The following is a 25,584-nucleotide window of genomic DNA, read 5'->3' on the forward strand; positions in this document are numbered from 1 at the left end:
ATTATTATTATTATTATTATTATTATTATTATTATTATTATTATTATTATTATTATTATTATTTTGATTTATTTCCCACCACTCCCAAATGGCTCGTGGAGGGTTACAGTGTCTTAAAACCCCATTAAAACTCCCATTAAAAGACTTTAAAATGTCACAACGTGGCGGCACAATAATAAGATCCCCTTCCTACCCCACTTCCTAAAAAGGGGGGGTTGGAGGAGAAGGAGGTCAACGATGTTCAAGAAGAAGCCCGGGGGAGAGCAGTCGATGTACCACAGCAGCCCCAGCCTCAACCGTTGACCTGGCGGAAGAGCTCCGTCTTGCAGGCCCTGCGGAACGTTGAAAGGTCCCGCAGGGCTCGTAGCTCACCTGGGAGCTCACTCCACCAGGTGGGGGCCAGGACCGAAAAGGCCATCTGTAAAATTTTACCGCCATCTGTATAGTACTGTCGAGGTTTTTAAGGATATGGGTCTTAAATGGGGTTCTAATTGGGGATTTTACTGTGTTGGATTGTTATGTAACCGGCCACTAGCCAGAATGCCAAGAGTGGTGGGTAATAAATCAAATAATAAACAAACAAACAACAGGTCACAGAGACCCTTATGTGGCCTCTTGATTCTGGGATTCAGAGGTTCTGAATGTGGTGTTTCCTCACACATCACCAAAACGATTATAAACTGAGCTAAAATCCCTACAAAGATATAGAAACGATTTGGGCAACATCAGTTTTTTTGTTGTTTTAGGATGGAACCAATTTCTTATATGGTCAAGAGTTACCTCCATGCTGGCCATTGCCCCCATACCAGCCCTTCCCCACAACTGCAATGCGTGTGCGCATGCGTGCATATGGGAGGGTAGCTTTCCAGTGACATTGTCATGCAGTTGTTCCCTTTCCAGGTTTTCCTGCTGCATCACAACACGTTTTTCCAAACTGGTCGATCCCTCTGGGCATTGGCAGAGTTTAAACTGAGAAAGGGATGATGCACCAGACTGATTAAAAGAATAAAATAGTTTTATTAAGAAGAGAAACAAACTTAACGTAGAAAGAGAAGACAAGTCTTGTCTAGCGGTCTAACTGTCAGCTGCAGTCATTTTGTCTGTTGAGGAGGCAAGCAGGGAGGAAGTAGGCTCAAAGGGGCAGGAAGAGCCAATCAAGACACTGGAGGATATCATTTGAAAATATCAGGACGTTCCCAATCTAACTATACTAAATACATGTCTCCTCCGTTGCCTCCTGCAGGGCACTCTTCATATTCTGCTCAATCATGCACACTGCAGAGCTTGCATATTCCAACTCTGGGAATGTAGTTGTCAAAGCAAGTTTGATCCCTGTATGTACGAGAAGGGGAGACCTCCAAACCCATTCCAGCACCATTTCCTCTCATGCATGTTGTTCCCACCCTCTTCCACTGGTGGGTCTTTTGCAGGGTTTAAAAAATAAACACACACACCAGTAGTAAATATTTTTAGAGAGAAGCCATGTTGGGTTGCAGTTCAGTAGCACAGAACAAGATGTTTGGGTGGGATACAAGCTCCTGAGAGGTCTTTTAACTGCACAGCTATAGCAACAATTAAAAAAAAATTGGTGAAACAGGGCAGTGGAAGAGGGAGTGGTGGGCATGAAGAAGAAAAGTTGGGAGTTTTATACCCCGCTTCTTACTACTCAAAGGAGTCTCTAAGCAGCTTATAATCACCTTCCCTTCCTCTCCCGACAACAGACACTCTGTGAAGGAGGGGAGGCTGGTAATGATAGAGATTCAGAAGAAGATGATGATGAAGGAGCTGTTTCTTTGTACCCCGCTTTTCGCCTCCCAAAGGAGTCCCAAAGTGGTTTACAAATGCCTTTCCCTTCCTCTCCCCCATAACAGATACTCTGTGATCTAGGTGGGGCTGAGGAAACTGCCCTGCAAGAACAGCTGTAAGAGAACTGTGACTAGCCCAAGGTCATCCAGCTGGCTGCATATGGAGGGGGGTCAAATCTGTTTCTCCAGATTAGAGTCTGCCGCTCTTTACCGCTATACCACACCGGACCTCAAAAGAAACGGGGGAAACCTCATCATATCCTACCTCATCATATCCTAGAAGGACATTTTACGGGGTCTGAATTTCTAAACTATCCCCCTGGCCTGTGATTTCTCATAGCCTCCCTGCTTGTACCGTGTACAATAAAAAGAGCAGATCAGATAGATATGAGATGTACATTAAAAGTATTGTTGCACCTATTTTCAGGTTAGGGAGCCTTTACACTGTGATTGTTAGAGGATCTTCATACTTACACGGCTTGGGGATCGCAAGAAAAGGATCACACTGGTATCATCTCGCTGAACCCAAGCACCCTGCTTCTCGGTAAAATCAGTCCACACGTGCCGTGTCAAGCCAGCAAAAGACAAGACAGAAATATCAAAGGTGCATCAGGCCGGAGAACAGAACGGGACTGTCTGTTGTGATACTTCCTCCTGGATTGATCTGACAGAGGATCAGGAGTTTTAATATTATTTTTTAAATGTTTTACATTACATTGTTTGTATTTGCTTTATCTGAGAATGGCTGCATTTAATAAACTCATTCATTCATAGAATCATAGAGTTGGAAGGGGCCATACAGGCCATCTAGTCCAACCCCCTGCTCAACGCGGGATTAGCCCTAAGCATCCTAAAGCATCCAAGAAAAGTGTGCATCCAACCTTTGCTTGAAGACTGCCAGTGAGGGGGAGCTCACCACCTCCTTAGGCAGCCTATTCCACTGCTGAACTACTCTGACTGTGAAAAAATGTTTTCCTGATATCTAGCCTATATCGTTGTACTTGAAGTTTAAACCCATTACTGCGTGTCCTCTCCTCTGCAGCCAACAGAAACAGCATCCTGCCCTCCTCCAAGTGACAACCTTTCAAATACTTAAAAAGGGCTATCATATCCCCTCTCAACCTCCTTTTCTCCAGGCTGAACATTCCCAAGTCCCTCAACCTATCTTCGTAGGGCTTGGTCCCTTGGCCCCAGATCATCCTCGTCGCTCTCCTCTGTATCCTTTCAATTTTATCTACGTCCTTCTTGAAGTGAGGCTTCCAGAACTGCACACAGTACTCCAAGTGTGGTCTGACCAATGCCGCATAGTACAATGGGACTATGACATCTTGTGATTTTGATGTGATGCCTCTGTTGATACAGCCCAAAATGACATTTGCCTTTTTTACCGCTGCATCACACTGCCTGCTCATGTTTAGTTTACAATCCACAAGTACCCCAAGGTCTCGTTCACACACAGTGTTACCTAGAAGCGTATCCCCCATCCAGTAGGCATGCTTTTCATTTTTCTGACCCAGATGCAGAACTTTACACTTATCTTTATTAAATTGCATCATGTTCTCATTTGCCCGTTTTTCGATTGTGTTCAGATCTCGTTGAACTCTGTCTCTATCTTCCGGAGTATTTGCCAGTCCTCCCAATTTGGTGTCATCTGCAAACTTGATGAGTAGTCCCTCCACCCCCTCATCTAGATCATTAATAAATATGTTAAAAAGTACCGGGCCGAGCACCGAACCCTGAGGTACCCCGCTACTCACCTCTCTCCAGTCTGATGAAACACCATTGACAACAACTCTTTGAGTGCGGTTCTCTAACCAATTCCCTATCCACCTGACTATCTGAAAATCCAGATTGCAGTCCTTCAGTTCAATTTATCCATCATTCATTCATTCATTCAGAACCGGAGTGCAATGGTCTTTATCCGGCAGTGATAAATAAGTTTTAAAAAACAGCCATCTCGTGCGGTACACTGGGTCTTCGTCATCAGGCAATTGCAGCATCATAGGCCGAGTTCCACAGAAGAGTTCTGCATGTACGACAGGCCTCGTGCTGGTGGAAGAGCGGACGCTCATGTGTAATGGCACAATCGTATCCCCATTACCTTTTCCACGCGCCCGACGCATAGAACATGATGTTTGCTCAGTTTCAAAGTCACACGATGTGCGGTTATGTGTATTACCATGTCTCGTTCATACCCCTGTTTCCTTGGCACACAGTTGTTTTGCCAAGAATTATAATTAGCATATTGCTTTTCCGATCCTGTTGCCCCGGCGGAACACCATGTTCCCTTAACCACTCACCTACCACTGAACACAATGGGGTTTGATGCTCTGCAGGTATAACTAGATGGAGATCTGGGAGGTAGGTGGGTGGGGAGGAAACAGCTAAGGATGCCAGCCTCCAGGTAGGACCTCGGGAACCGCTGGATGGAATCACGGCTCACCTACAGACTACATAGATCAGTTCCCCTGGAGGAAATGGAAGCTTTTGGAGGGTGGACTTGATGGGATTGTGCCCCACTGAGGGCCCGGCTCTCCCTGAGATCCATCCCAAAACCTTCAGGTGGTTCTGGCAACCCTACCCCATACCCCCTGCCAGCACCTCTCCCACCTCAGCTAGGCCCCCGCCCCCCACCTCCACATATTCCTTGTGCATTTAGTTCTTCAGCCTTAATACAAAGTGCCGGCTAATCAGCGCCATTGTCTTCCCCATAACAACCTATGGATGTGAAAGTTGGACCCTGAAGAAGGAAGACAGGAGGAGAATAGATGCTTTCGAATGATGGTGTTGGGGATGAATGCTGCGAATACCATGGACAGCCCAAGTTACCAACAAGCTAGTTTTAGAGAGGAGCAAACCAACTATGTCACTAGAAGAGAAGATATTACGGCTAAAGCTCACTTACTTTGGACACATCATGCGACCAAACTCGGTAGAAAAATCATTAATGCTCGGCATAGTCAGTGGCAAAAGGAAATACGGTCTCCAACAAGTCCGCTGGCTCGACACAATCAAAGCTGATACAGGGATAACCATGAACCAATTAAAAGAAGCAGTCAGAGACAGGGACGCATGGCGAAGACTTTCCTATAGAATCGCTGAGGGTCGGACACGACTGAATGGATAACATCATCATCATCATCTCCTTTAATCGGATGGAGGCCTTTTGTTGTCATAGTTTGTTATGCGGGATTATGGTGATGTCTATAACATTGCTTAGAACTGGATTATATAATTTGACGTAGAAAGAATTCCAAATTTAGATGGAAGCTCTACATTCTATGAGACGCATGAGAATGCACTCAGACTGAGAGGTCTATAATAAGGGAGCAATTTTGGAGAATAATTATTTCAACGGCAGGCCCCAAGAGAGATATTTGGACACATTTGATAAGTGTGGGAGATTATTATTTTAACCACTTTATAACCCCCATTACTGTATTACCCAATTGTATTCAAATATCAGACCACTGAGGAAGACCCCAAGAGGGGTTGAAATGCATTTCGGGTTTTTGGTATCGGATCATTTCTCCATGCGTCAATACGCCCTGGATTCGTGCCACAGTGTGAGACTAATGTTGATGTTTTAAAATTGTGCACAGCAATAGAATAAACATTTGTATTTGACTATTTCATCTATTCAACCTCTAAGGGTCCCAACTCCCATCCGCTAGGTCGGGTTATCTCCTTCCCGCTTTTGCTGTTCACTTTATTTGGACGGCGTTGGTGTCTTTCTTTCTTGGGTGGCACCATAATGACTGACAAAGGTTTATTCCCATCGGTGTAACCAGATATTTTTATAGAATCATAGAGTGGGAAGGGGCCACACAGGCCATCTAGTCCAACCCCCTGCTCAACGCAGGATGAGCCCAAAGCATCCTAAAGCATCCAAGAAAAGTGTGTATCCAACCTTTGCTTGAAGACTGCCAGTGAGGGGGAGCTCTCCACCTCCTTAGGCAGCCTATTCCACTGCTGAACTACTCTGACTGTGAAAAATGTTTTCCTGATATCTAGCCTATATCGTTGTACTTGTAGTTTAAACCCATTACTGCGCGTCCATTCCTCTGCAGCCAGCAGAAACAGCATCCTGCCCTCCTCCAAGTGACAACCTTTCAAATACTTCAAGAGGGCTATCATGTCCCCTCTCAACCTCCTTTTCTCCAGGCTGAACGTTCCCCAGTCCCTCAACCTCTCTTTTTGGTCTGTGGTGTTTTCTGTTGAGGTGTCTATAATCAAACTTTCTAGCAGATTGATATAATTTTTTCAAGGGGGCGGGGGCACTCCCTCTCCCCCCCCCCCTCGGGGATGCCTGTTCCCGAGACTAAGTCTTCGGCACCGCCCCTCTCAGTCCTCCACCCGCCACCAGCAGGGGGGTGGCCGGGATGCGCCCAGGAGGTGGGGTCTGCCAGGCCGGCGTCGCGCGCCTGGAAAGGGGGCGTCGTGGTGCCGCCGTCGCCGCGCCGCAATGCAGTCGTGCTCTCCCTGCCGGCGGGCCGGCGCGAGGCGCGGGGGCTGAGGCGGTGACGTGGGGCTCCGAGGCACGCCAAGCATCTCCCCCGCCCCCTCCTCGCCCTGGCGCGGGGCGCGCGGGGCTCTGAGCGCGTGCAGAGCGCCGCCCGGGCGCGTTTGCGGCGTGTGTCAGCGAGGCGGCCCTTCACGTGTCCGCGCTCGCCGGGCGGAAAGGCTATTTGACGCGCGCCTCGGCCGCGGCGCCGCATTTGGCCAAGGCTGCGCCGCGCGCCTCGGAGCCACCCGCTTGCTGCGCCCTCGCGCTCCTCTCCCCGCTCCCGCCGCCTCGCCTCGCCTCGCCTCGCCTCGCCCGCCGAGGGACCTCGCCAGCGAAGGAAACCAGGGACCTGCCCGAGATGCGGCTGGCCTTTGCGCTCGGCTTGCTGCTGGCCGCGGCCTTGGCCCCGGCCCGGGCGCGGGTGCTGGGCCCGGACGAAGCGGGCTTTGCGGAATGCGACGCCTTCTTCTTGGGCCAGACGCCCCCCGAGGGCCTGCCCGGGCCGCCGTCGCACCTGAGGGTCTGCCAGACGTACAAGCAGCAGCCGCGCTTCGCCACCCTCTACAGCGCGCGCGACAAGGTGCCCGTCTACGCGGCCTTCAGGTACAGCGAGGCGGCGCCGAGCGGGGAGGACGCCTGGCTGGTGGAGCCGCAGGTGAGCGGGACGGGGCCCGGGAGGGGGGAGGGAGGGAGGCTTGGGGTCCGTTTCAGGGCAGGGCGGGTCTTTCTCCCGCGTCACAACGACCCTGCGAGGGAGGTCTGGAGGAAAGGGGCGGGAGTTTGCAGGCAGGGGGCCGACTGGAGGATGGTTATCCCAGACCCTGGCCCAATCCGGGTGGTGGGGGGGGGGTGGGATGCAGCTTTGAAATTACACCGAGCTGTCCCTCAACGGTGCCTGGCCCTTGGTCTGGCAAGGTCAAGATTGTCTACTTTGATTGACAGCTGCTCTTCCGCATCACCTTTTACCTGGTCTCGTTGACTGGCGCTGTCCGGGAATTGAACCTGGGGCCCTGTGCTCGCCTGGCAAAGATGCTTGACCACGGAAGCACAGCCCTTCACCTTAGAACTTGGTGAACAGCAGTGTGATCTCCCCTTTGGACTGGTTCTTTGGTCGATCAAGTCGGTACTATCTCCTCTAACTGGTGGTGGCTCTCTAGGGCAGGGGTAGTCAACCTGTGGTCCTCCAGATGTCCATGGACTACAATTCCCACGAGCCCCTGCCAGCGTTTGCTGGCAGGGGCTCATGGGAATTGTAGTCCATGGACATCTGGAGGACCACAGGTTGACTACCCCTGCTCTAGGGGCCGTGCTTGATCCTCTTTCCGGGAGATGCCTGGATTTGAAGCGGAGAACAGCAGCTGGGTTCAAAGTGAACCAGAGCCCCCCCCCAAGGACTTGCCAGCAAGCCTTAGTTGAGCGCCCCCCCCCCCATGAGCATCCTTTTTCAGATTCTGCAGTAGCCCAGCCCAGGGAAACTGGGAGGCCTAGAGGGAACTGTGGCCAATCCTAACGCTGTGGCAACTATTCAAAAAAAGAGTCTGATCACATTTTTTACTCTCCCCCCCGACCAATCCTGGTGCTCTTTGTGTGGTTTAATTAATTAAAGTTCTGTAACATGTACTGCGGAGAATTGCGAGAATAATTACAAGAGAAAATGAGACAAGGCTTTAGAAACGACCGGGGATGATGAGAGGACATGTCAGTTTTTCCTTTTTTGGTGGTGGGGGGGAGATCACTAAAGGGACTTGGTGGTCGCCCTCCCAAGTACTGACCCTGCTTGGCTTCCGAAGTCTGATGAAATAGGGCTATATTGTGCTGCATCCCTTTTTTATACATCCCATAATTACGAAGCGAGCGATCTGTATCTAGGTTTGCCACAGTTCTGGCCCATTGTTCACATGTACCTGGGCTTGTCCACAGCAGACCACAGATGAGGGAAAGTTCCTTCTGGATCTTTGTTGGCAGAGGCTGATGGGAATTGTAGTCCATGGACATCAGGATAGCCAGCGATTGGCCACCACAGCTCCAGTTCGGTATGTTCTGCTCTGTCTGGGGGCAGTTCTCCAGGATCTCTCCCAAGGACCAACTTCCTAGGATAATTTCGGCGGGTGATGCCAGAGAGTGAACTTTGCTCCTAGTGCATACACATCACATGATCTTCTTTTGAGCCATAACTGCTTCCCATATAGAAAGCTAGATTCAAAAGACATCTCTCCCCACCCTTTTGGCTGACAGTCTTGCTGGTTTATGTAACCCAAAACTTGTCTGGAGCTGCCTTCCAAGTACCACCTGCAAGTCTTTTCACTGGACAGGGTGTAGATTGAGCCTGGGATCTTCTGCATGGAAAGTTCTCCCGGACTTATCTGCTGCTTGTTTACTAGGCCAGCCCTGGATAGGGGTTACAGCTTGGTGTAGTAGTTGAGAGCGGCCGCTTCTAATCTGAAGAGCTGAATTTGATTCCCCACTCCTCCACATGCAGCCAGCTGGGTGACCTTGGACTTGTTGCAGTCCTGATAGCGCTGTTCTCACAGAGCAGTCCTGTCAGAGCTCTCTCAGCCCCAACTACCTCACAAGGTGTCTGTTGCGGGGAGAGGAAGGGAAGGAGAATGGAAGCCGCTTTGAGACTCCTTCGGGCAGTGAAAGGCGGGGTATTAAGAAACCCAGGCTCAAATCCTCATGCTGCCAGGGAAGCTCAACGGGTGGTCTTTGACCTCCATCAGACTCTCTCCGCGTGTCCTGCCTCATTGCTTTGTGGTTGTTAGGATAAAATGAAAGAGGAGGGAATGAAGTTGTAAAGTGATAAGTAGAGTATACGTAAATTATACGTATACCAGAGAAACTCTGTATGCTGTAGAACAGGAGTAGTCAACCGACGTTAAACATCTCAGGTTCAATCTCTGGCATCTCCAGGTGAGGACCTGGTAGCAGGTGATGTGAAATTGCTCAGCCTGAAACCCTGGAGATTCACTGTAAGTCTGGCTGGACAATACTGACCTTGATGGGCCAAAGGACTAGTTAATGTGTATTCAGCTCCTTTTCGTCTTGCATTTGTGCTGAATGTAAATGCATCCTCTCTACAGCTGTGCATTGCAAGGAAACACACACCCCACCCCACATACACACACTAATGTTGGAGGAACTGGAAGTTTGTTTCCCCATTGCTGATCTTCTCACAGAGGCCTGCCTGATAAGTGGCCCGGGGAATCCCTGGAATGTTGCCCAGGATCCACGGTTCTCACAGGGAGAGGGGGAGGCCGCCTCCCGGGGGAAGTGAAGCTTGTGCCAGCCTCTGCCCCGGCCCTCGTGGCGCAAACAGTCTTCGGCTCAAAACAGAAAAGAGATTCCAGGCCAAATGAACAGGGAAAGGGGAAGGAGGAGAAGTGTCAGCTATTCTTTCACGTACAAATGCATCCTTTTGTAGTGCTCTAGGTCCTCTTTAACAGAGAAGTTCACAGAGTCTTTAAGGGAGACATTGTTAGGCCTGGGGGCCAGTTGAGCAGTTTGAAGCATGTTTTGATGCTGGGTGATGTTCTGCTTTGCGCCGCCCTGTTAGAGGTGCTCAGTTAGAAAGGGAGGCCTGAGATACTGGCAAGGGTCGGAGGGGGGAAAGGTTATTTTTCCTGGCAAGACCATGACGCAAAGCCAAGAGGCGCAACGATCTGTCGGACAAGTTCCCAGAGCTCCCCTGGCACCTCGGTCAGCTGCTCCCCCTCAGGGCCCTGTGGAGAGCAGCCATTTTGCCCCCGAATATGGGACGGAGGCTGCAGCCTAGTCAGTGTGGATCGTTTTGGGGTGTGGTAGTATGAGATGATTGTGGAAACGGTTTTAGCCAGCCAGGAGGGAAAGGTGTGTCTGGCTGAGTTGCCAGATAAATATTTCAAAATGTTTCAAGAACTGGGTGCAGTGAAAATTCTGGAGAGAGAGAGAGAGAGAGAGAGAGAGAGAGAGAGAGAGAGAGAGTTTGTGTGTGCACAGAGCAGGGTATATGATTTATTATTTCTGCAGATCTCAGCATGGAAAATGATCTCTCAAGCTTATTTTGCATTGATCCATTGGGCTGAGAGACAGTGACCAAGCCCTGTGAGGAAAGGCCGAGGGACTTGGGAATGTTCAGCTGGGAGGAGAGGAGGTTGAGAGGGGACATGATGGCTCTCTAGAAGTATGTTAAAGGTTGTCCCTTAAAAGAGGGCAGGGAAAGGTTCCTGTTGGCAGCAGAGGACAGGACCTGAAGTAATGGGTTTAAACTATGCAATCCCAACTAGATCTCAAGGGAGAGAAATTCACACTAAGCGTAGTTCAGCAGTGGAATTGGCTGCCTAAGGAGGTGGTAAGCTCCCCTTCACTGGTAGTCTTCAAGCAGTGGCTGGACAGATATTTATCCTGGGTGCTTTGGGCTGATCCTGCACTGAGCAGGGGTTTGGACTAGATGGCCTGGGTGGCCCCTTCCCACACTAGGATCCTGTGAGTCTAGTTCAGCTGTAGAATGGGCTGCCTAAGGAGGTGGGGAGCTCCCCCTCACTGGTGGTCAGCGGCTGGACAGATCCTTCTCCTGGAGGCTTTCAGCTGATCCTGCACTGAGCAGGGGGTTGGATTAGATGGCCTGGATGGCCAACTCTGTTTCTGTTCTATTATTTACTGGTTCATGTATACAGGAAGACTGGCTTGATAACCGAGGGTCAAGCTAGATATGGTAGGGTCCTGCCCCAAGGACGCTGCCATGTCTAATTTGGCCAAGATTTCCGTGGGTGCCTTAGAAGTGTGGATAGGGTAAACCTCCATAGCCCTTCAAAGGCGCTGCTACTTCTTCTGGAAATGCCTCACACATCCCATGACAAAGTGCCAAGAAACCACCTGTAATAGGAAACAGCCCCCAGAGTGCAATAATCAAAGGTTGAGAAATCCGGTGATTCACTTGCGTGTGTGGGCCAGGCCTGATTTCGGATCTTTGAAGCTCAGTGCTATTACGCGTTGTAATACGCTGGTCCCTGTTGAGTGACTAGGAAGATGTCCCCAGTAATTTGTTCCCTAGTCATCCCCTCCATGTTGATCAACTGGTGTAACTTGGCCTGTCAGTCGAAGATGGCGTGGCCTATACAGAGAGCAGTTATTCCTGAGGGACTCCATGATAAGTCCCGAGGGCTTAAAAATGATTAGTTTTATAAGGGATGTGCCTAACAGTAGCTACTAGCTAGGGGCAGGTAAGTGGAACCTCCATGTTAAGAGGCAGTCTAGCCTGGTGTGTCACTTAATGACAGGAAAGGGCTGTATTGCAGCCACTGGTTTCCTGGATACAGCTGGTTGGTCACCCATGGCAACCAAATGCAGAACTGGTCAGCCCTTGAGCTGATAACTGCATAGTGATTTTTTATGTGGTGCTCCTTTAATTACTGTATTTTCATACTCTTCTTTTTAGCCTAGGGTGGACCCAAAGCATTAAAATATCGTTCTCCCCTCTTCCATTTGATCCCCACAAATAACAACAACCCTGCATGGTAGGCTTGGCTGAGAAATTGACAGCCCCAGTGTTACTCCTCCATAAAGCTTTTGTGGCAGAGGGGATTTGAACCCAGATCCTATTCTGAACTAACCACAGCACTCTTCTATCCTGGTGCGCAGAGCCTATTCTGACACTAATCCCACCACTCTGTCTATCCGGGTGTTTACCAAACAATAAACTTACCAAACAATAAACTTTCAATCTCTTTTCAACGCGCTTTGGAACTGGATTTTATTGTGTGAAATGACAAGATCTACTTGCAGACGGTCACTGAATTGTATTTAAGCTGCATTATTTAGTACACATGAAAGTGGCTTCCATCTCTGTATCTCTTTTCATGAATTACTGGGTTGTTACATTAGTCTTCTTGATGCTTTTTCCTCCCTTCAAGTGTTCTGGCCTTGGATTTAGCAGGTTGAGTTTTTTCCCCCCTTTGAGCTGCCATGCACCGACAGCTTCACTTTGATCAGTCACACAGCTGTTTAGTACACAGAAGGAGAAGGTGGCTGGCAACCTAAGGCGAGATTCCCAAATATGCTTTAATTTCAGCCTTCAAGTGCATTATGTCTTCCCTTTGGAATCCGAAACATCCTTAATGAGTACCTGGAAGACACTTCAGCACTCACCTGCCTGGCCAGCTTGGTGTAGTGGTTAGGAGTGCGGACTTCTAATCTGGCATGACAGGTTCGATTCTGCGCTCCCCCACATGCAGCCAGGTGGGTGACCTTGGGCTCGCCATGGCACTGATAAAACTGTTCTGACCGAGCAGTGATATCAGGGCTCTCTCAGCCTCACCCTCTGCACAGGGTGTCTGTTGTGGGGAGAGGAATGGGAAGGCGACTGTAAGCCGCTTTGAGACTCCTTCTGCTAGAGAAAAGCAGCATATAAGAACCAAATCTTCTTCTTCAGTAATATCAGGGCTCTCTCAGCCTCACCCACCTCACAGTGTGTCTGTGGTGGGGAGAGGGAAGGGAAGGCAACTGTAAGCCGCTTTGAGCCTCCTTCGGGTAGAGAAAAGCGGCATATAAGAACCAACTCCTCTTCTTTTTCCAACCTGCCTGGCCTTTTCCCAACCTCCTCTAACTAACTGGCTCGGCTCACGCTCATCTCCCAGCCGTTTCGACACCTCTGGGAAACCAGCCATTTCTCCGTCTCCTGGTTTTCGTGAAGTCCCTCCTACTGTGGGCCAGTGCATGGCGAGGTCTAGAGGTCACGTCCCAGCATCTGCCCGTGAGCGAGTTATTTCCGCCTTTTCGCCTTTGTTCCACATCCATAGCATGTCAGCAGTGAGTCTTCTGCCTTCCTTGCAGAGTTGTTTTCTAGGGCCAGCGGAACAAAGGATGAACCTGCTTTGCACGTGATAACATAAAAAGGATAAACAGCAGCACTTGGATTCTTACTTCCGTCTGTTTCGGCGTAACTGAAGGAGGGTCGCCTTGACACATGCCAAGCCAGTCCCTGCTTATATCCAGAATAATGCTGGTTTTGGGGTGCCAGTGGACTCCAGCTTAATTCTCACCAGATCTGTATGCCAACTGAGTGCCATTTGCTTTTCTCTGAATGCTGATGTTTGGCCATCCACAGGCCTTCTGCCTTAATCCAGTCTCAGATATATTTGCCGGCATATAAGACGACTGGGCGTATAAGACGACCCCCCAACATTTCCACTCAAAATATAGAGTTTGTTACAATACATTACGGTACTATGGGCCACTATGGGCAGCTATGTCTATCCCGAAGTGCACCCGGCGTATAGGACGACCCCCCCACTTGAAGGCATGTTTTTCAGGGGGGGAAAGTAGTCTTATACACCAGCAAATACTGTAATCACCCAGTTTCTTATGCATGGAAATAGTCCTTCTTGATAATTAACCCCCATCCCCAACCCTCTCTCTACCTATATGTTATGGCTGAGGAAATCTTTGAAGAAGTATTCTTCTTTATCAGTGTTTTTATTTGTACTCTGCTTTTTGGCTCAGGGTGGACCTAAATCAGCTTACAAGATCATTCCCCCCCCTCTTCCATTTTATCCCCACGACAGCCCTGCAAGGTAGGCACGAAAGCTGTTGGTGTTAAAGTTGCCACCGGACTCACACTTTGTCCTGCTGCTTCAGACCAACACAACTCACCTGACCCCTTGCTTCCAAGCATTTAGCCATCCAAGCAGATCTTCCCTGGAGGCTGTTGCTGTCTGCCCTTTGAAATCTTCCATGCAGGTGGTAATTGTAGAGCGCTTCCAAGCTGCAGCTGGTTGTGATGAGAAGACGAAGAGTTGGTTTTTATACCCTCCTTTACACTGCCTAAAGGAGTTTACACACTAAAGTGGTTTACATTTGTCTTCCCTTCCTCTCCCCAAAACTGACACCCTGTGAGGTAGGTGAGGCTGAGAGAGCTCAGTCAGAACAGCACTATCAGGGCTGTGACGAGCCCAAGATCACCCAGCTGGCTGCATGTGGAGGGGGTTCAAGACAAAAGCCATTCGAAGGTGGTTTGCCACCTTGGGGGTCTCCTGTACAAATACTTAAGGCAGATTATAAGACTAGGAAATGGTGGGTATTTTTTAAAGTATTAAGAGATTAATTAAAATTAACAGTTTGATCTTTTTTTCTTTCTTTTGAGACACAGTGTAATGTAGTGGTGAAGAGTGGCAGACACTAAACTGGAGAACCAGGCTTGATTTCCCACTCCACCTCCACATGCAGCCAGCTGGGTGACCTTGTGTCACAATTCTCCCAGAGCTTGGGATAGTGCTGTACAAGTACGATAAATCACAAGTCGAATTGCACAGGCTTGCTTTTTCCCATATTGGAACTAGGGGCCAAGCTCATATTGAAACTAGGGGCCAAGCCCTTGCATTCAGGAATACAATGGGCGCTAGATTAGGGGGGTGGAGTGGAAGAACTCTGTGGACGGCCTCCCCCTCCCCCCCAGGACCTGAAAAGGCTGCAGGAAGCTGTTAGGAAACTCACTGGCAGGGGCAGCTCTCACACAGCAGGAATCTGCAGCCTCCAAGCCTTAGAGGGAAGCGGAAGCAGGAGGGGGTGGTCAGGGGTGGGGGATGGAAGGTGATTGGCTGCCTGCTGGACAGCCAGGCAAGCCGGTTGGAGGAAGAGGCACTCGGGCGGGAGAGCTGCCCTGAGTGGGTGTCAAGTGCTGAGTGGCATTTAAGCCATGAGACATGCTCCTCCTCCAAGCCCTTACCAGAAATATTAAGTGGAACAGATAAATGTGGCCAGACTTTCAGGTGCCACTTGGCTTCTGGTTTATTACAGGATGCTGTCAGGGATACCAGCTACTGTTCAGATTACTTTGGCTCAGTCTTGTCATTTCTGTGGTGTATTGGCTTTTGCTTTTTTCTTAGTGAAAGCCAATTACAGGAGGCTGGAGAGGGCTGGTGCAAGTTGTGATCTACTAAAGCAGGAGTCCCCAAACGTTTTGAGCCTGTGGCCACCTGTGGAATTCTGACAAGAGCGGGGCAGGGGCAGCCACAAAATGGCTTCTCAAGTTTACCTGCAGTCACACAATGAAGGTACTTGTGTTGTGGGGGAAGCTGCTGGCAAAACAATGTTTTAGAAAAAGGAGTTGGTTTTTATGCCCTGCCCAAAGGAGTCTCAAAGCGGCTGACCATCACCTTCCCTTCCTCTCCCCACAACAGACACCCTGTGAAGTAGGAGAGAGGCTGAGAGAGCTCTGAGAGAAACTGCTCTATGAGAACAGCTCTAACAGGACTGTGACTAGCCCAAGGTCACCCAGAATGTGGAGGAGTGGGGAATCAATCCTGGGCCTCCAGATTTGAAGCTGCTGCTCTTAACCACTACACCAAAGTGCCTCTTAGAAAAATCTGCGTTGCAAACCTAATATCCCGTGGCCAGTCAGAAGCCATCCTGGGCAGATATCCTGCTGTGGTCCTGTTCACTTCCTACAAACACTTGGGCAATGCCAGAAAATGTGTCAGAGGGTGCCGCATGGGCACTATGTTGGAGAGCCCTGCACCAAGGGTCCTGCAGCCCGCCAGCCATGTATTGTGGCTTTCCCGATGTTTCCCCTAAATCCTTCTGCCCAGTTTTTGCAAATACAGGCAGCTGACTGAAACCCATTTAAGGGACTGAATTTGTCAGAATGCATGAATTGTGCAGGCTTGGAACAGAACTGGGTAGCAACTCAACTTTGTACAGGACACTGACCTCCACTGGACCTGTCCCGACTCCTGAATGTATTCCTATGCATTTCTCTGGATCGTGGCTGCCTGCAATTCCCTATTTCCAAACCTGGCCCAGGCATTTTGCAGGAGTTGGGATGGAAGGTATGCGTGAACATGGTTGCCAGGCAACTGTCGAGCAGTCGGCCGGGTCGTAAAGCAACTTCTGCAGTCAAGGAGATTTCATGATGAAAACAGCTCTGGCATTCGGTAACAAGAAAGGCACGGAGATCACTGGGGAGATGTTTTTGTAGTGGCAGGTGTGGCATTTATTTACAGGTGGTTGCCTGGCAAACAGGTGTAGGAGGGGGGGTGTTGAACCTCATTCCTGTGATTGGCAATAGGTAGGACTTAATTGGAGGGTCAAACCAGCCGCCTAGATGGAGAGCCCCAATTAACACCTGCATTTTGAAATAAAGAGCTGCAAACACGAGGAGGTGGCCTCTAGGTATTGGCTCAAAGGGTGACCCCTCCCCCCGTCCCATTTTCTTGATTACAGGCTTGGGCCTACAAGAAGAAAACATCCAGACGTGGTACCTGCAATGGGGCAGATGGCGACAGGGGGTGGCTGACATTGGGAAAACCAAACGGGGAAAGAGTTGACTGCCGTGGTACGATGGCTCTGATCTGAACTGCCCCCTTCCACGACTGCTTTTAGCTGCAAAGAATAGCAAAAATGTTCTTATTTGCCCTGAGCCATCACTGTGTCCTAGGAAAAGCCATGGCCCATCATGGTGTGGGGCTCCGGGCACTTGGAGAGCTATGTCCTTCTGTCAGCAGGGAAAACCTGCACTTTCCATGCTGGCACGGAAAAAAAAAAGCTAAGCAATGGCAGGGGCTCGTGGGAATTGTAGTCCATGGACCTCTGCAGGACCACAGGTTGACTACCCCTGCTTAAGTGCATTCAGTCTCCTGCCTATATATAAACAATAAAGGTGTGTGTGTGTGATTGCTTTTCGTCATCACTGGGGCTGTAAACGGCTGTTGTACAGTTTTGTTTGCAGTCATCAACAGGGTGTGACAGATGCCCATGGTTGAATGAGGTCACTCTTAGGAGGCACCGCTCTTGCGGCAACACCAAGAATTACCCTTAATTTGCGAGATTAAAAGGGCAGTCATGAAAACAGTCGGTCGTGGTGGAAGGTGGCAAGAAAAATACCCCCGGGAGGAGGCAGCCCATTGATAGAAGAAAACAGCTTAGGTGACACAGTTCCTGAGAATTGTTGGCATGTTTCAAGAGTCTGCATTCTTCCTCACGGGAAACAGGAAACAATGCACCATTTTTACAGACGCCGCTTGGTGGTGGAAAAGGGTTGTCAGGTTGTAGCTGACAATATGTCGTCCCTGTTGGGTTTTCAGGCAAAACACAAGCAGAGGTGGTTTGCCATTGCCTACCTCTGCGGAGCGACCCTGAGCTTCCTTGGTGGCCTCCCATCCAGGTTCTAATCAGGGCTGACTCCGCTTCGCTTCCAAGGTCAACACTGGACAAATCTGGGCTATCTTGGTGAGGATGCCATCTCCTCAGGCATATTATAATTTCGCATTATAGTAGGACTAGCTTCAAACCCCCTTCCTAAGAACGGGCCTTCAAAGCGTCCCCTCCCCTGGCCCCCTGCCAGTCAGCTTAAAGTGGCTTTGGGCCGCAGTTCGCAGGCAGATCAAGTGGGGCGGGCGGGGGCTGAGCAGCTCGTTAGCAGGACAGAGCTCCTTAGCAGGCAGTCAGCAGGCCCTAGTCAGCAGGCCCTGCTTAGCAGGGCAAGAGGCCCTCGTTAGCAAGCCCTCCACCACGACCCTTTGCCCAGGGCCCTCTCCCCTTACCTGCTGCTGGCTCCAGGCACTGAGGCGTCTGAGAGCAAAGAGGCTAGAGTCCAGGGACAGAGGGCGGGAGCTGCAGGGGCAGGGCCAATCAGGGCAAAGCTGGCTGCACCCTGATTGGCCCTATTCTAACTTGGACAGACTCCCACCCCCTAGGCTGTTTCAAAAATATATAGAGGAACAACAATGGATAAGGATTTTCCTGTAAATGGGGTTCAGTTTATATTGTGTTCTGCTCTCCTCTGCGTGGGTGCACAACAATGCCTGGATCCGTTGATGTGCTTTATTTATATCCTGCCTTTCTCCCCAACGGGGACCCAAACCGGCTTACCTTGTGCTCCTTTTATGTTATCCTCACACCAACCCTGTGAGGTAGGCTGGGCTGAGGGAGTAAGACAGACCTCAGGTCACCCAGTGAACTGCCACAGCACAAGTGGGGATTCAAACCTGAGTCTCTCCGATCCCAATTCCATGCAGTCTTAACCATTACATCACACTCAAATACCTTTTGTGAGGGAAAATAAAAATGACACAAAATGGTGCACTTTTTGGGGAGTAGGCTTTCTTAATCTGGACTCTTTATCCTCCCACCCACTTTAAACATGCAGCCAGATAAAGATCTCTGTGGAGCTCAGAGGTTTGTACACCCTGTCCTGCTATTGCAATTGGTCTTAATAACCAATGCCATGTTACAGCCAATGCAATGCAGGCGATTCCAAAACACCTAAGAATTTTGGAATAGGTTACCATTAATCTATCAGTCCTTCCGTTGCCCTGAAAACCACGCTCACTGGAACGAAGAGGCAGCAGTCTTATGGAACCAGTGCTAGCTATAGAAAGCAGTCCAGTTTTTTGGAAGAAAGCATCATGAGCCTCTCTTATTCCTTATTGGAGGAGGAGGCACTGAGGGGCAGGACAGCTGCCTGAGTGGCTGTTAAGCGCTGAGTGACACTTAAGCCATGAGACACGCCTCTCCTCCAAGCCCTTACCAGAAATATATTATGTGGATATTGTATATTTTTAAAATTTCTATATTTTTGTTGTGTCATGGAGTCTGCAGAGAAAGGACAGGTAACAATAATAACAATAGGTAATGATGAGGAAGAAATGATGATGCTGATGATGAAATGTCAGATTTCAAAGTGCAAGAAAAGGCTGAACTCTGAAGTCCTCCGGTTGATGTAGGTGTTCGAATGGCTAGTGATCCATCTTGGGGAATCCAAATTCTGATAAGGCTTTTCTTTTTAAAGGCTTGGGATGAAGTTTTGTATGGACTCGGATAATCTTCCGTGTAACCCCACTGCTGCCACCACTGTAGAATCATAGAATCATAGAGTTGGAAGGGGCCACACAGGCCATCTAGTCCAACCCCCTGCTCAACGCAGGATCAGCCCAAAGCATCCTAAAGCATCCAAGAAAAGTGTGTATCCAACCTTTGCTTGAAGACTGCCAGTGAGGGGGAGCTCACCACCTCCTTAGGCAGCCTATTCCACTGCTGAATTACTCTGTGAAAATTTTTTTCCTGATATCTAGCCTATATCGTTGTACTTGAAGTTTAAACCCATTACTGCGGTTCCTTTCCTCTGCAGCCAACAGAAACAGCATCCTGCCCTCCTCCAAGTGACAACCTTTCAAATACTTAAAGAGGGCTGTAGATCCCGTTGCAAATGTAGGCCCGGGTTTTCATTTTCGCTCTGGATCCAATTATTGTTCTCCCCCCCCCCTTAACATTTCAGATTGATGACCCTCAAAATGGCTCAGAAGACATGATGCCAGAATCTGAGATCACGGGTTCAGTGGAGAATTTGGGGGAGAACCAGGCCCTCATGGCAGACTACGTGGATTCTGGCTATGAGAGACAACTACTGAACCCCAGCTCTCTCCATAAGGGCGATCACCAGGCCGCCACGTACACGCTGACCAACGCCATCCCCGTCCCCTCAGACGTCCGGGAAACCTGGGATTGGGAAGTCACTAACCTAGTAAGCCGGGCTCTGGCGCCTCACTGCGAGAACGGGAAAGACCTCTACCTCATCTCAGGGGCCATCCCTTCTTCCGTCAAAGTCAAAGACAAGGTTTCCGTCCCCGAGTCTCTCTGGCTGGCGGCCTGCTGCGACGACGGTGCCAAGGCCTGGTCTGTGGCGTTTGAGAAACAAGTGGCTGCCGGGAGCCGTCTGAAAGAGTTGCCCTTGAAGGAGCTCGAGAAGCAGCTTTCGGGTGAGGCCCAGCTGTTCAAGGAGCACTGCGGCCAGGAGAGGAACGACCCGAAGGCGCAGGAGGCGGTGCACCAGTCTGCCAAGGAGATCGAGGGCGAGGAGCCGCAAGCGAAACAGACCCCGCAGCAAACGACCGAAACCAAGGAAGAAAGCGGCTTTCTGATGAAGCTGTGGGGCTTCTTCATCACGCCTATCGTCAAGCTGCTGCAGTACATCTGCAGCTTCGTTTGGCAGCTGGTCCAGCTGATCTGCAGTATGCTCTGGCAGGCCGTTCGGGGCCTCATCCAGGCGGTGTGCACCTTCCTCAGCGGAATCTGTGGCGTGCTGATGAGCATCTTCGTCAACCTGGTGCAGGCGATCCTCTGCATCCTGAACGGCATCGCGTCTAGCATCTACAACATCCTGATGCTCGTGTACCGCCTGCTCAGCATCCCCCTTAACCTGCTTGTGGACATCATTTGCTTCCCTTTCTATGTCTTGGGCGCCGTCCCCTGTGTCATCCATGACATCGCTTCGGGCTTCGGCGGGCTGTTTCTGCTGCTCATCAATGCCATCACCAATTTTGCCAAGGGCCTCAGCTACGTTGCTTCTTGCCTACTCGGATGGTGTTTGCCTAAAATGTCCTCCGAACTCTAAACGGGGGCCGAATTGGAAACTGAATCGCAAAAGAACAATACCAAAGCAATATTCTCTCCCCCACCCCCACCGGATACCGTCCTAATATCTGTCTGCTCCTATACGTATTTATTGTGTTGACACTGAACCGTGATGAACCAATGTTCTGGTAACATGGGTGAGCTACTTGACCCTGGAAGGGGAATTTTACAGAAATTAAAGGTCTACTTATGCATTCAGCTTTCAGTGGATTATTTTCCGTGACACTTCGAGTCTTTTAAGAGTCCTCTTCCCTGGGATACATGAATAAGCTGATAGACTTCCCATTTTTCTGATTTTCAGGAAGCTTTTGGGGTTTGTGGGAGAACAGAATTCCAGGGGCTCTGGGGAGCTGTGGAGCTCACAAAGTCATGCAGTTAGTTCACATACAATGCCAGGGTGTAATCACAGCCAGGTGGGAGGGGCAGATGTGGAACCCATAAGAGCCTTTGTGAATAAAGGAGAAACAAACAGTCGAGTTTTCAGGTTCTAGTGCAGCCTTCTGACTGTGGAGGAACTGCTGAAATATTTTTCAAGCTCCAAGGAACCACAAAAGTGGCGCCGTGCCTCTTCGGAGAAGTGGGCATGGAAGTTAAGAAGCGGGAGCCAGTCAATTGATCGAGCGATCATTTACCGTTTCCATTGTGGACAGAGCAACTAGGCCTGTAGGGCAACTGGGAAAGCGGGCTTCAGTGGTGTCTGGTGAGGTCAACAGGTGTCTGAACTTCTGGGAAAGGCCGCACAACCCCAGAGTTCCTTGGCAACCCTGGTTGGGAATCCCTGTCCGAATGTAACAGTTCTGCCCTGATCTGGATATCTCAAGCTAGTCTAGTCTCACTAGAACCCTGAAGCTAAGCAGGGTCGTCACTGGCTAGAACTTGGATGGAAGACCATCGTCAAAGTCTGAGGTTGCAATGTGAAGGTAAGCGATGGGAAACCACCTCGGCTCATCTCTTGCCTAGAACACCGCGTGGTGTCACCGTAAGTTGGCCATGCTTCCCCCCATTGTGGCAGTGGGTTCTCATAAGCCATCGTCCCAAATCCTGAATGTGGCTTAAATAAAAGAGCAAAATGGCAGTGCTTGTGTGCAATCAGCATCTTGAACGCCGCAAGTTTTATAGAAAGCTTTTGAGAGTACATTAGGCCAAAGGGGGAAAGTTTGTGACCTCTCTTCCCCGGCAGCCTGAAGTGACGCCGTGTAGAAACAGGTTTAGGGTGTCACCAGCTGTTTATAACAATTAAGCCTCTTTGTGATATGAGTCCTTTAATCCTGAAGTCTGGGAACTGGTATTAACAAGTCTCTTAGGAGGCATTTTATTTACTGACAAAATTTTATCACCTGCCTTTCTGCCCTTGAAGAGATGGTGCAATCATCTTTGCTGCCTCAGGTGTCTCTTCTCGCTACAGCCTTGAGGCCCTGCTGTCTTATTTCGAGCACGTATGTCCAGTTTTCTTACTTAGGTGATAAAATCTGCAAGAATTTTGATCCCACACTAGTGAAGGGTCTATCCAGGGCTGTCTAACATTATTTCAACAGTGGTCAGCTAGAACAGGGGTAGTCAACCTGTGGTCCTCCAGATGTCCATGGACTACAATTCCCATGAACCCCTGCCAGCATACGCTGGCAGGGGCTCATGGGAATTGTAGTCCATGGACATCTGGAGGACCACAGGTCGACTACCCCTGAGCTACAGAGTAGGGTAAACTTGACCTGGTCTTGATCTAGCAAAGCACAGCTTCTTTAGAGAGCCAAGCTTGGTGGCTTGGTTATGAGCAGCAGACTCTAACCTGGAGAACTGGGTTTGATTCCCTACTCCTCCACAGGCAGCCAAGCTGGGTGGCCTTGGGCCAGTCACAGTTCTCTCAAGATGGGAGAACAAAGGGAAAGGTGTTTGTAAGCGGCTTTAGGATTCCTTCCGGTAGTGAAAAGCAGGATATAAAAAGCCCAGCTCTCGTCCTTTCTCACATCAGATATACTGACATCTTAACAAACATGTCCACTACCAAGGCAAACACAGGTGTAGACAGTTGAACTTAGAATGTGGAAGCAAAATCCTGAAATCTACTGTGCTGGGTTGATGGTTTAGTCTCCCCTTTTATGGAAGACTAAGGATGGGCAATTTTGGAGACTCATTCTTTCCCAGATCTGCTCCATGAGCTGTTGCACACCCAGTTGCATAGATTGCCAGAAGTCTCAGTTTTGGTGCCAATGGCATGATGTTCTCTCAACAACGTTCATTTTACAACAGCAGCTGGCTGAAACAGGACTTTTCCTCCCTGGGCAGGTCGTCATAATTGCTGTGCTGGATTAGAGCAAAAGTACTTCGAGGCCAGTATTCTGTCTCCCTTAACACCAGCTTCTAGGAAGATGGGAAGAAAAGCATCACGGAGGCAACTAGCTTCATTCCTTCCCAGAATCATATTGTGCCAAACCGGTGCTGCACAAGGATGCTCCCGAAAATGATGGCTAATCACCACTGAGAGACCTCTTTTTTAAAATGTGCTTTAAAAGTCAGAAAGCAGAAGAGCTGGCTCTTATATGCCACTTTTGACTACCAAGAGTCTCAAAGCGGCTTACAGTCGCCTTCCCTTTCTTCTCCCCACAGCAGAAACCCTGTGAGGGAGGTGAGGCTGAGAGAGCCCTGATATTACTGAAGAAGATGGTTCTTATATGTCGCTTTTCTCTACCCGAAGGAGTCTCAGAGCGGCTTATACCTTTTCTTTCCCACAACAGACACCCTGAGAGGGAGGTGAGGCTGAGAGAGCCCTGATATTACTGAAGAAGATGGTTCTTATATGTCGCTTTTCTCTACCCGAAGGAGTCTCAGAGCGGCTTATACCTTTTCTTTCCCACAACAGACACCCTGAGAGGGAGGTGAGGCTGAGAGAGCCCTGATATTACTGAAGAAGATGGTTCTTAAACGTCACTTTTCTCTACCCGAAGGAGTCTCAGAGTGGCTTATAGTTGCCTTACCTTTCTTCTCCCACAACAGACACCCTGAGAGGGAGGTGAGGCTGAGGGAGCCCTGATATTACTGCTCGGTCAGAACAGCCTTATCAGTGCTGTGGCAAACCCAAGGCCACCCAGCTGGCTGCATGTGGAGGAGGAGCGCCGGATTAGAAGTCCGCACTCCTAACCACTACATCAAGGGGATGTGTTGCGTGCAGGTTGTCTCTGGCTGAATCCCTGGCATCTCCAGTTAAAAGGATCATGCTATGGGTGATGCAGAAGCCTGGAATCCTCTACCTGATTATTGCTGCTGCTTGGAGTAGACTAGACTGGCCTTGAAAGACTAGCGGTCCAATTCAGTTTAAGGTTGTTTCATGTGCTCTTGTGTGTAAATTCGTGTCAGCAGATGTTTTTTTCCTGTTACGGCACAAGGAAGCAAGCACTATGTGGAGGAAGTTCTTAATGTTTCATGTGGTTGAACTCAGCAATGTGTCCCCTACAGCAGTGGTCCCCAACCTTTTTATCGCCGGGGACCACTCAATGCCCATTGAGGGGGGGGGGGTAGTTTACTCCTCTACTCTCAACCACTGCCCTAACGTCTCTGATCACTATGGTAATGTTTAAACATCCCTTCAAAATAAGATACAGACACTCCACAACAATGAACATAAGGACAATGACAAATCAATGGGAACCCTGAGCTTGTTTCTCTGCATCGAAATAGTCCCATCTGGGAGTGATGGGAGACAATGACACCCAAAGTGGGTTGTAAAGGGCCGAGGGGATGAAGTAAAGGGCCGGGGGGGAGGGGGGAAGGCATCCTTTGGGGCCCACCTCCAATTAGTCGAAGGACCACATGTGGTCCGCGGCCCACAGGTTGGGGATCGCTACCCTACAGAACAAAGTGAGGACAAGGAAAAGGGGGGGGGGACCAAGCAACAGCAGATGTAGCAAACTCAGATAGGCTGAATGCACAGATCTAGCCTTGCAAATTATGCTGTGGAAACCCTCCCAACAGCCAATCTCTACACTGATCAATTTTTCCATGACACGTTCCTCAAGGGACTCTTACATAGTGTATAGCAGGGACGGCCAGACTGTGGCCCTTGGAATGTCCATGGACTACAGTTCCCAGGAATCCCTGCCAGTATGGGCTCTTGGGAATTGTAGTCCATGGACATTACAAGGGCCACAGTCTGGCTGCTCCTGGTATACAGAATCTTCAGGTTGCTTCTTGAGGGCTGCCGGGACTTTGAGGTGGTTGTTGGGGCACCAAATGAGTTCATGAGGATTCATAAAACCAAACTCTTCAGTGTTTCTGAACCCCTCACCCTAAATCGGTACACAAATACTGAGTAGCTTAAACAGGCCCCAGAACACAGATAGTATCACTGGATCAAGAAAGCCTAGGTCAGGCTTTCTCAATCAGGGTTCTGTGACACCCTGGGGTTTCTTGACAGCCCTGGGTTTCCTGAATGGGCGAGAGGTAATAAATTTATACACATATTTAAAATTTGTTACTGCGTGACAACAATTATATTTTTGACCCACCTGCCCTCTCAAAATGACCAACGATGGGCCTGGAGGGAGGGTGAAGAGGAGGGGCCCGGGGTTGGTGCATGCTTCTTATGCTTCCTAACCATGTTCTGCACGATCACACGACTTCAGGGGTTTCTTGAAGCATGAAAAATGTTTCGGGGGTTTCTCAATGGGAAAAAGGTTGAGAGAGGCTGGAGATGAAGCGCATCGGGTAGGAGTTCTAGCAGTTTATCGCCCTCTAATGTTCAAATGAGGAAAAGCACACATTAATTTTAACTCTGGCTGGGTCCCATGCTTGCTGATTGCTACTGCCTCTGGTAGCAGAGAAGTAGAGAAGCAGAGAAGCATCCAGAAGTAACACCCTTTAAAGCAGGGGTAGTCAAGCTGCGGCCCTCCAGATGTC

General features: G+C 49.6%; 1 protein-coding gene across 1 annotated transcript; it reads left to right on the forward strand.

The window, feature by feature from the left end:
* The first annotated feature begins 6,196 nt into the window (after positions 1 to 6,196).
* ENDOD1 (endonuclease domain containing 1) lies at positions 6,197 to 20,892 on the forward strand. Its single transcript, XM_077341484.1, has 2 exons — positions 6,197 to 6,967; positions 19,559 to 20,892. Exons 1-2 carry the CDS (start codon positions 6,671 to 6,673, stop codon positions 20,672 to 20,674), a joined length of 1,413 nt encoding a protein of 470 aa, XP_077197599.1. The 5' UTR covers positions 6,197 to 6,670; the 3' UTR covers positions 20,675 to 20,892.
* Positions 20,893 to 25,584: the final 4,692 nt, after the last annotated feature.

The sequence above is a fragment of the Paroedura picta genome, chromosome 6, assembly GCF_049243985.1.
Source record: "Paroedura picta isolate Pp20150507F chromosome 6, Ppicta_v3.0, whole genome shotgun sequence".
Taxonomy (NCBI): Eukaryota; Metazoa; Chordata; class Lepidosauria; order Squamata; family Gekkonidae; genus Paroedura; species Paroedura picta.